The 11,659-nt window shown below is 43.2% G+C and overlaps 1 protein-coding gene across 2 annotated transcripts in view; it reads left to right on the top strand.

The window, feature by feature from the left end:
• The first annotated feature begins 300 nt into the window (after window positions 1–300).
• Window positions 301–11,659, top strand: part of MTHFD1 (methylenetetrahydrofolate dehydrogenase, cyclohydrolase and formyltetrahydrofolate synthetase 1) — a 66,807-nt gene continuing 55,448 nt past the window's right edge. Inside the window, exon 1 of one of the 2 annotated variants that reach the window (XM_038405437.2) lies at window positions 301–420. In XM_038405437.2, the coding sequence (XP_038261365.1) occupies window positions 380–420 (41 nt within the window). In that variant the 5' untranslated portion in view covers window positions 301–379. Of the gene's footprint in view, window positions 421–1,081; window positions 1,101–11,659 lie in introns of those variants that run through there. The other variant, XM_038405438.2, reaches the window with a different exon arrangement.

Here is an 11,659-nt window from a genome sequence, read left to right as displayed (position 1 = left end):
CTGCGCCACGGTGCAGAATTCCCCCAGGAGTCATTTACCGTGGCCACTCTACACAGCCCAGAGGCTGCGGCGGAGCCCGGGACCGCCCCGGGCTGAGGAGGGGGCAGGCGGCCTTGCTGCAGCTGCTGCCTTGCGGCGAACGTGGCCCCCATGGGGCCCGCCAGCAGCTTGGGGCACAACCAGAGGCTTATTAACTGGTTCAAGAGGGGCGCGCGCTTGGCCCCGGGAGGCCTACGAGCGAGCGCAGCGCAGCGCCGCCGGGGGGCTCCGCCTTCCCCCGCCCCATGCCGGCCCAGGGGCGGGGCTGCCCGGCGGGCGCGGGGGCTCGGGCCACGCGGGCAGCTGGGCTCGCTCGCGCCCACACGCGCGAGCAGTCACCATGGCCGCCGCACAGGTCCTCTGCGGCAAGGCCGCCTCCGCGTACGTACCCCGGGGCTGGGGCGCGCGGGCCGGGCCGGGCCGGCGGCCGCCCGCAAAGAGGCTGCGCCGCTGGGGGAGGTTCCCTGCTGCAGCCTGGCGGCGCCCCCGTGGCACGTCCGGGCGTGCCCGCTGCAGCCAGGCCAGCAGGGCTCGGCTCGGCTCCGCGGGGGGGGGGGGCGTCGCCTCTCGTCCTGTCCCGCTGCCGCCCGCGGGGGGCCTGGCTGGGGAAGCCGCCGCACGCGGCCATGCACGCGGCAGCAGCACGCGGGGAGGCTGGCCGGGCGGGACGGACACCCCGGCCTGTTCGCCTGGCCCGGCCCCGGGCACACGGACCCCGCCGGAGCGGTTACTTGGCCGGGTCTCCGCGCCTGGGCTGGAGCGGGAACCTCTCCCCTCTTGTTGCCGGCCTCGTGGCCCAGCCCTGCCAGCGTCGGTTGACCCCGGCTCTGACACTCGCTTCCGCGTGTCTGGAGGGTTGGGTTTGGTTTGGTTTGGTTTTTTGTTTTTTGTTTTTGGCAGGCTGGGGTATGCTTTGGAATCGTCCCATGAAGTGTGATGTACAAGGGCAAACCCTATTACACGGTGGGGTTTTTCTGGGTTTGTTTGTTTGTTCTAAACGTTGGCTAGTCTTGAGCCTTCCGGTGCCAGGATGGATCCCTGGGTGGACAGGATGGTTTCTGGTAAATTTCCCCCCCGCCCGGCCATTCACTTACCCACTGTCTGTCTCTCTTGGTGGCTGCTGTGCTGCAGCCACGGCTTATGTTAATCTTCACGCTGCGACAGTCCCTGTGACCTTGTGGTCTTCTCCCCCCAGGTGTTGGTTCCATCCATCTGTTGCCTTTCATGATGTATTTAGATTGCATGTGCTCTAGGGTGAGGACCATGTGCATACTGTGCATATTACGTGTGTACAGTGCCTAGCACAATGGGGTCTAGAAGTGCTATTGCAATTCATATAATAATCTTGATGAGTTCAACCTGGTGTTGTCTAGTAGAGTCCATAGATTCATAAATAGTAATGCCAGAAGGGACTGATTTCTCCTATAGTGCAGTCCATAGCCCAAAATAATTCCCGGAGCATATCTTTTAAGAAAAATATTCCAATCTTTGTTTAAAGATTGTCCGTGATGGAGAATCCATTATGACCTTTGGTAAATTGGCCCAGTGGTTAATGACTCTTGCTTTTAAAAATGTACACCTTTTTTCCAATTTGAATTTGGCTAGCTTCAACTTCCAGGCATTGGATTGTGTTATACCTTTCTCTGGTAGACTGAAGTGTTGTTTTTTTATTATTAAATATTTCCCATGTAGGTGTTTTACAGTCTGTAATCAAATTACCCCTTAGCCTTCTCTTTGTTAAGCTAAATGGAATGAGCTCCTTGAGCCTATCAGTGTGAGGCATGTGTTAGTCATTCATGTGGCTCCTCTTCTCTAAACCTTCTCAAATGTATCACCATCCTTTTTGAATTGTGGGCACCAGAACTGGACACAGTATTCCAGCAGCAGTCACACCAGTGCCAAATATAGAAGTAAAATAACCTGTCTATTCCTACTTGAGAATCCCCTGTTTATGCATCCCAGGATCACGTTATCTCTTTTGGCCACGGCATCACACTGGGAGTTCAGCTTCAGTTGATTATCCATCGTGACCACCGTATCTTTTTCAGGGTCACTGCTTCCCAGGATAGAATCCCCCATCCTGTAGGTCTGGCCTACATTCTTTGTTGCTAGATGTATGCATTTACCTGTATTAAAACACATTGTTTGCTTGTGCCCATTTTACTAAGCAATCTAGATAACTCTGAATCATTGATCAGTCTCTTCATTATATACCACTCTCCCAATTTTTTTTGTCATCTGCAAACTTTATCAATGATGATTCAATGTTTTCTTCCAGGTTATTGATTAAAAATGTTGAATAGGATAGGGCCAGGAACCACTCCCTGTGGGACCCCACTGGGAACTGACTTGCTTCATAATGATTCCCCATTTACAGTTACATTTTTGAGACCTATCAGTTAGCCAGTTTTTAATCCATTTAATGTATGCCATGTTGATTTTATATGGTTCTCGTTTTTTAATCAAAATATTTTGCGGTCAAAGACCTTACAGAAGTTTAAGGACATTACATCAACACTATTAATGTTGTCAACTAAACTTGTAATTTCATCAGAAAACATGGTTAGTTTGACAGGATCTATTTTCCGTAAACCCATGCTGATACGCATTAATTGCATTAACAACCTTTTAGTTTTTTATTAGTCGAGTCCCATATCAACTGCTCCATTATCTTGCCCAGGTCATCCCGTTTACCCTTTTTAAAAATTGGCAAATTAGCTTTCTTCCAGTCTTCTGGAATTTCCCCAGTGCTCCAAGACGTACTGAACAAAAAAAAAATCAACATTAATAAAAACTCTTGCATGCAAGTTATTTGGGCCTTCTGATTTAAATATATCTAACTTTAGTAGCTTCTGTTTAACATTCTCCAGAAATACTAGTAGAATATGATGACTTTATTTTCTGTTTTTTCCCCAAATACAGAACAGAAATATTTATTGAACACTTGTGCCTTTTTATTGATGCATTCTACCATTTCCATATAGTAATGGGCCAATACCATTGTCAGGATTCTTTTTGGTCCCAATATATTTTAAAAACTCCTTCTTATGTCCTTAACTCATCTGATGGCCATAGATTTCTTCTTGTGTCCCTTGGCTTCCCTTATCAATTTTCTACCATTCCTAACATGGTTTATATTAATTGCTATCAACTTCTCTTTTCTTCCATTTGTTGTTTGTTTTTTTTTACAGCTGCCTTCACTTCCTCTCTAAATCGGGGTCACCTGTGTCAGCAAAGAAAAGCAGGGGTGGTTCTGTTAAATTGCTGCTGCTGGTGTTTGCTGTCAGTGAACGGCAGTAGCAAAAGAAGTCAAGGCACACTATAGATTTGCTCACCCCTTTCACTATTGTACTAACAGCGCAATGGTCTGTGGGCAGGGAGAATGGAAAGTACTAAGACAGGTTATTAAAGAAATTTTTATTCAATATTCAAATATTCAGATATTCAAAAAGTCATTTCAAACTACTTAAATAACTGTTCTGTCTTCTAAAATCATTCTTTCTCTCTAATTTTGTCTGCTTTCGTTCTCTATTACACCATTGGCCTAACATTACCCTAGTGACATGTAACTGACTGGCATTTGGTATCAGTCCAAATGCTGAGATAAATCATCTGCCTAAATGTTTGAAGTATGGTGAAATCTCTTCTTACTTTTAAAAATCCATTCTCTGTCTCCTGCTAGGATCCTATCTAGGTTTCAGTAGGTGGGAAATGAGGGTTTATGCAAGACTGTATGTTGTACCTTTAGTTTGCTTTCTTCTCATATCTTTTTGTTGTCTTATTGCTAAATATCCAAGTGGAATGAAAGAGCTTAATGTTCTCCCTTCTTCCTTGAAAGGGTTAGTACTATATACTATCTAAATGTTTACCTCTTCAAAGTGCTGGACAAATATTAACCCTATTTTACAGTTGGGGAAACTAAGAAACAGATGTTGAAGTCAAAAGTTACCTCAGATCTGGGGTGAGACCTTGGGCCTGATTTTTCAGGGTTCTGAACTGTGGCAGCTCCATTAACTGAAGTTGGGATTTTGGGAGCTCAGCACTTATGAAAATCAGGCCAAAAATGTCTCAAGCTGGACATCCAAAATCAGACACTACTTCAGAAAATGTGGACTTACGGGCCATATGTCAAAGTGAGTTAGTGGCAGAGTTAGAACTCTCGAGTTCCAGTTTCTTAGTCTCTTGTGCTGTCCATTACACCATGCTGTGTCATGGTTATGGCACTCTGAAAGTCAGTGTTCTCAGAATTTTACACTTAATGCCTGCAGAATCTACTGGTAAAACTGGGGAAGTTTCCATGTTGTTACTGCTGCAGACTTCTCTTACCTTTGGCACAGAAACGGGTCCTGAATTGTAGCAGATCCTCATGGGCCATAGCTGTTGCAGATATAAGCTGGTTTATATGTCTCTGAAAAAAGTGGAGTATTTAAATTAATTTTGCTGGTGTCTAATTTGATAGTGAGTACTTTTTTTGCCCTGTGTGCATTAACTAAAATTATCATAATAGAGTATTCATCTGAAAGATCAAACCTGCTAATTTCATTAGCAATATGTTTTACACTTGTCATTTACCTTAAGTTGATAAATCTACTAGAAAAACTTTGATTACTACATTTATTTGTATTACAGTAGCAACTAGACTGAGATTGGGACCCCACTGTGCCAGGTGTTGTCCAAATACTTAGTAAGAGGCAGTTCCTTCCCTGAAGAGCTTACAATCTAAATAGAAAAGTCAGACGAGTGGTAGAAAGAATTATTCCTATTTTACAGACGGTAAACAAAAGCATAGAAAGTCTAAATGACTTGCCAAAAGTTACACTGGAAATATGTAGCAGAGCTGGGGATTTAATGTCAATCTCCTGTGGTAAGCACTGGGCAGGGATTCAGGACCTACCCTCCCAACCTATGCCAAAAAAAGACCAGCAGCCCCTTTAGTCGTTGCTCAAGCTGTGTGCTCCTGTAGTCCATTAGTTTGGTAAGACAAAATTGAGGGCTTTCATTGTGATGTATTGATCCCACTAACCATGTGGCTACTATTGAATTCTTCTTTGTATTTTGCATTCAAAAGAGGTTGCTTTATATTCTATTTTGATGCACAAGAGTAGCTATCAAAGAAAATAGTTACACCCTGTAGCACAGCTCCACTCTAGTGTAAGAGGTGAGTGTTGATAGTTCAGAGGAGAGATTTTTAAAGTCCTGACTGTTCGCAGCAAATGACCAAGTCATTTGTCCCAGCTGAGCCATCAACAGTGTTTCACAGATTGTAAGGCCTGAAGGGACTATTAGTTTTGATTTGACCTGTATATCACAGGCTGTGGAATTTCATCCAGTTACCCATTTACTTGAGCCCAGTATTTTGTGCTTGTCTACAGCATGACTTGTGTCTGGCTAGACTGTATTTTCCAGAAAGGCATCCAGTCTTGATTAGAAATCATCAAGAGATGGAGAATATACCACTTCCCTTAATAATTTGTTCCACTGGTTAATCACCCTTAGTACAGAGATAAGGAGGGTAAGGTAATGTATTTTATTGGACAAACTTCAAAAAATATTACCTCACCTACCTGGGACCAATACGGCTACAACACAGTCAGTCACTCTTACTGTTTATTTAAAAATAAAGTGCCTTTCTTTTATTTATTTTGTCTAGGTTTAAGCTACATGTACATGAGGCAATTGGTCCTCTTAACTAGCCTGGGAAAAGAATGAAAAGAGCAAATTACCCTGCCACACTTGATAAATGGGCTTCCAGCGTAATTAATTTTTCCAGGAGCAGTATGGAAAATAATTGCAGTTGTAAATGCAAATAGCTCTTCTCCCTCCCAATTCCCCTGCTCCTGTCATGAGTTTGGTCAAATGTAGCAAAATCATTAGAGTACATTCTGGGGTAGAAGGAACCAGATTTTAGCTAGAATTTTTCAAATGAAGGAGATTGAGGGAAGCTCCATGTCTTTTAATGTTCTTTCTCCTCTGGATCCTATAGAGAAATGTTATATCAAAGGATTCTGATCACTCTTGAGATGGGACAAAGTTCAGGAATAAAAGTGTCTTGAGGCAATCAAAAACATGTAATTTCAGGTCAAGTAAAGGTCTGTCAATAGAAGGTGTGTGTTTTTCCAGGATTTTTTACAAGAGGCAATGATTGTTTATGTATAGGGAACTCGCTTCTACCACAGCTTGCAAAGTCAGGATTGTGTATGGTGGTGTGCGTGTGGTAATCACTTAGTTTTTGTAATGTCATGGCTTTACCCTTTTATCAGGGAAAGAGTCTATTTGGAGGTCAGTCAAATATTTACAGACTAGGAGAGTCGGATGACAGCTAGACAATTCTTTCTTTTTTTATGGAAGTTCCTAAATACAATAAATGTGCAAAAGGTGAGCTGAAAGTTAAAAGGACACAACTGTGTTGTAACTGTTTAGTTCCACCTGCGGAGACATGTCTACGCTGTGGATGAAATGCTGGCCAGATTGGCAAAACTCCCATTTAGTTCAGGGCGGCCAGGATTTCACTCTGGGTATTACTGTTTGTTTTTGTTTGTTTGTTTGTTCTTTTTAAAACACCGTGCTTTAGTCTTGTCTTTGTAGGATACGACCAGGTAAGCAGATGGCATCTAAGGTGTGTTAGCACTGCCGTTTTTATAATATGGACAGGCTCCAAACATTTCAGGGGGTTGGGTGTCTTACTTTTGGCTTTTGCATCTTGCTGTTTACCTCTGTTTTCCTCAGGTTTTTGATACTTGTCTTGTTTCCACAGCAGAAAGCCCTAGTTGAAGGAATGTGGTTCCTGACCCCTCTCCTGTGGTATAGAAATCATCTTGAAATTAGTTTGATTTCTCAGCCTTTTCAACCCAGTACATGAACTTCCCTTCCAAGGTGCCATTTGGTCCATAGAGTTAAAATCTTTCACACTTCCTGTGGGGTGGGACAGATTAAATCAATTATGGTTCCATAGTCCAGCAGAAATCCTTGCACAGCACAACCGTGATAATTTGAGCCAGTCTCAGTTATAACGTTTGAAGACATTCAAGGCCATGTCTGCATTCAAAGGCTTGCTATACTGGAAAACCCTCTTAATGTTGATGCAGCTTTACTGGCAAAAATGTCCTTTTGGTGGTATAAGTTATACTAGTTCCCTGAGCAAAATACGCTATACAGGCAATTTAACTTCTTTGCTGGTATATTTGAGTCTATCCTAAGTTTTTTGCCAGCATGGATGTGCCAGCAAAAAATCGCACTCCTAACCAACTTTGCTGTGGTGGCAAACCTTTTTAAACATAGACAGGGCCAAAGGCTATGCTGTAAACTGAACAGTAGTCAGGCCTTTTAGAAGTGAACAGCCTTCCCCTGTAGAGTAGCTATCTGCTTCCAGGGAGGAGAGATTAAGTGACATGCTCAAGATCACATAGTGAATCGGGTAGAGCAGAGACTGTCCTCCTTCTAGTCCCAGGCTCTGTCCCCTGGGTTAGTGCTCTCCCTCTGTCTGAGAACTGACTTAGGCCCGGTCTACACTTAAAAATTAGCTTGGCTTAGCTACATCACTGAGGGCTGTGGACAAATTGTGCTGTAGTTAGGTCAATGGAAAAATTTTTGGAGAGGTAGATTATCTACCTCAAGGGAAAAACCTCTTCTATTGATGTAGGAAGCATGTAAAGTATGGCAGAAAGCGGCACACCATAGCTGTGCAGCTGTAGTGCGGACATACCTTTATAGTTCTTCACAATTTTCAGAGATCAAGGACTTCCCAGTCCTCACAACAATCCTATGAAGTAGGAAGTCATGGCGTTGTTTTACAAAATGTGACACTTGTTTATATTTTATTATTTCTTTGGCTTTATCAGCTCAAATGAGAGAGAGAGATGCACTGCAGGATGGAGAGGAGACATGCCCATCACAACATGAAAAACATCCACACCAAACGCCAATTGTGAAACTAGCTGAGATTAGCATAGCATAGCAAAACAAACTATGTATTCTCTCCTCCCCAAATACCATCCCTCAATCAGTACCATTCCCCAAAAGCCAGGGCACCCTGAAACTCCGTAATCTAGGACAATTTCTGACCTGAGGGAAGCAAGTTCGGGGATTGGTCCTGCTTTGAGCAGGGGGTTGGACTAGATGATCTCCTGAGGTCCCTTCCAACCCTGATATTCTATGATTCTATGAGTTCCACACAGAGGATGACTTCCAGCATCAGCCTTTTTATATTGAGGCAGGGAGCTCTAGCCTGAGTGCCTCCACTGATCGCACCTGGTGCAGTATGGCCTGGCGTGATGGCCTCTTAGCTAGGCAGGACACAGGCCAGTTAGGGTTTTACAGATAAAAATCAACGTCTAAAATTCCTCCTGGAAACCCACAGGCAGCCAGTGCAGATCACACAGCAAAAGTGCAATGTGTTCGCTGGGGGATGCCCTTTGTAATAAGCAGGCTTCTCCATTTTGCATATGTTTCAGCACTCAAATTCGTTTAAGAGCTAACCCCAAGCACAGAGTACTTTGCAGCAGTCAGATCTTGAGGTGACAAAGATGTGAATCATCATTATGAGACTTGCATCCAAAAGAGAAAGCTTCAATCTCCTGACCAGACAGAATGAAACAGAAGCCCTCCCAGCCACTTCTGAAACCTGATAATCAACTGTAATTGGGGAATCCAATCAGATCCCCAGTTAGTGAACAAAAACTCTCAATTAGAGGGGGGAGGCATCTTCTGGAGGATTGGGTAGGGAAACAGCAACAGCACCTCTACTCTGACTGGGCAGGGCCTTAGCTGTCTTGCTGTCATACATATGCCTGTTTTCATTCAAACACGAGGAAAGGTGCTTAACTGTGTTAACTCAGTGCTGTATGTTTGTCTCTTTCAACTCAGATATCAGAATCTTGATGATCCTGTAACCTCTGCTCCCTCACTACCTAGCCTAGCTACTTATATACGGTATCATGTGGTGATGTGGGGTTTGTATGAACATCTCCTAATTTTAGTGAATTATTTTCCTTCCCTCCAAAAGATTTTTAAAAGCACTCTCATCCATTCCCTTTGGTTTTTCTGGCAGTCACTTCAGTGCAGGGGAGTGTAGTTTATAAACTGAAGTCACATAACTTTGGAGCTAAAAGAAAAGGAGTACTTGTGGCACCTTAGAGACTAACAAATTTATTAGAGCATAAGCTTTCGTGAGCTACAGCTCACTTCATCGGATGCATCCGATGAAGTGAGCTGTAGCTCACGAAAGCTTATGCTCTAATAAATTTTAGTCTCTAAGGTGCCACAAGTACTCCTTTTCTTTTTGCGAATACAGACTAACACGGCTGCTACTCTGAAACCAACTTTGGAGCTGAATACTTTGGGCATATATTCTTAGGGCCACATCCTGTCCTTGACTTGTGTGTGCCCTTGGCACATGCAATATGTGAGTGAGCTTGTATGGACATAGTATATGGCTCTTAATGCCAGAGTAGTAAAGCTACTGCAGATTATCTCTAGTTCAAAGTGAACTGCAGTGTCTTGGTTTTTGTCTTTAAAAGCAAAATAATTCCACATAAATAATAATATATTTCAAAACAGAGCCCTCAGTCAATAAGAGCTGTTTTTTCCAAATATTTTTTAAAATGTATTTATTTGTAATTAAGTCTGTAGATTTAAACATCCAAAAATTTCTTACAGCTGATCCTTATTATAGTTTTCTTTCTTAAATAAACTTCAGTATGTGTGGCTTTTACTTTTGCTTGCAACCGAAACAATGTAGTTACTTTTTAGCAAACACTAGATGGCCTTCTAACAAATTGCTTTTGAGGGGGGCGGGATGCTTAGAGAGCAGTAGGAACTCCCACTCCATTGAGTTTTCTCATGTTACTTTCTTGCTGTAGAGGAAAACTGAGCTCATCTTTTTCTTTTTTTTAATGACTGCAGTATGAGTTGAGGTAAGCCATGGCTCCTGATTCTGTACTGAATGAATGAATACCACAATATTCTGAAGTCCTTGTTAAGAAGGTAGAGGGAAACGAAGTTTTCAGTGGGAGTTGGATTGGGTCCTAACTTTACAAAGTTGACTGATCTGCACTGAAGACTTCTAAAGTACAGTGTACTTTACAGTTTAGATCCTGGTTCTGCACATGCTTAAGCATGTGCTTAACTGTATGTGATAATCCAATTTGGGTGACTACTTGGATATGCAAAATTAAGCTCTTGCGTTTTTGCAGGATCAGGACCCTAGCTGTTTGCCAGTGCAGTAATTTACTACATCCTGTGTTAGCTTCATGACTTTCAGAGGATTTCGGGGTTCATTGGCATCGTACACAATCTTAGTTTCCAACAAAAGTAATCTCAGGGGTGTTTCCTTTAACAAGCATGTATCTTTAAAATACTTTCAGATTTAGCAGCAGTAAGATGATTTTGCAATATTTAGCTGCTTTATAAAGATAAGATGGGATTATAATAAAGCATAGCTCTTGTATAGCATTTTTTTTTTATCAGTAGGTCTCAAAGCACTCAAAGGGGGCCCAGGTTTTTATCCGGCTGGGGAAACTGAGGCACAGAGTGGTGAAGTGACTTGCCCAAGGTCATCAACCAGGCCTGTGCTTAAGCCAGGAATAGAACCCATGTCTCCTGAAAGTCCCAGTCCAGTGGGGATGAATGTTCGTTTTGATTTTCTTGGGATTTTATATTGCCACCCATCACGAGGATCTGAGTGACTCTAAAGCTCAGCCTTTCCAAAATCACCTTTTCATTCTGTGGACACAACTTATGGCACCTTGATCTCAGGGCACCCACGATTAGGTGAACAGGCATCTAAATAAGTACAATTTCAAGAGTGAGTAACTGTGCCAGCAGAATTTTTATTACTGTGATAGCACCTAGAGACCAGGGCCCAGTTGTGCTAGGCACTGTCCTGGCATAAAAAAGAGACAGTGCCTGCCCCAAAGAGCCTACAGTCTCAGTGTACATATGGGCAACGGGGCTCAAACAAATGAAGCACAAAGAAATCGGATGATACTGATCAGCCTGAAAAACTTTCACAGCAGACCAGTACCTAACCGTTGTTGAGTGTTTTGTAAGCATCACGGTTGGTAGCGGAGGCTGTGTTTAGGTCCTGGCTTTCACGCAGGTCTCAACAATTATTTTAAAAGTGGGATGAAAACAAAACTCTTCTACTAGAGTCTCCTGTTGGGAGACTTTGAAGAGTTCAGCCAGAAACGTGCAGCGGCCGTCAAAAAAGCGAACCGAATGGTGGGAATCATTAAGAAAAGGGTAGAAAATAAGACGGAAAATATTACGATGCCTCTATATAAATCCATGGTACTCCCACAACTTGAATACTGTGTTCAGATGTGGTTTCCCCATCTCAAAAAAGATATATTGGAATTGGGGGAAAAAAGGTTCAGAAAAGAGCAACAAAAATGATTAGGGGTATGGAACAGCCTCCATATGAGGAGAGAGTAATAAGAATCATAGAATCATAGAATATCAGGGTTGGAAGGGACCCCAGAAGGTCATCTAGTCCAACCCCCTGCTCAAAGCAGGACCAAGTCCCAGTTAAATCATCCTAGCCAGGGCTTTGTCAAGCCTGACCTTAAAAACCTCTAAGGAAGGAGATTCTACCACCTCCCTAGGTAACGCATTCCAGTGTTTC

Source organism: Dermochelys coriacea, chromosome 6, assembly GCF_009764565.3.
Source record: "Dermochelys coriacea isolate rDerCor1 chromosome 6, rDerCor1.pri.v4, whole genome shotgun sequence".
NCBI lineage: Eukaryota > Metazoa > Chordata > Testudines > Dermochelyidae > Dermochelys > Dermochelys coriacea.
Note: the sequence above shows the minus strand (reverse complement) of the source record. Positions and strands in the feature narration are given on the sequence as shown.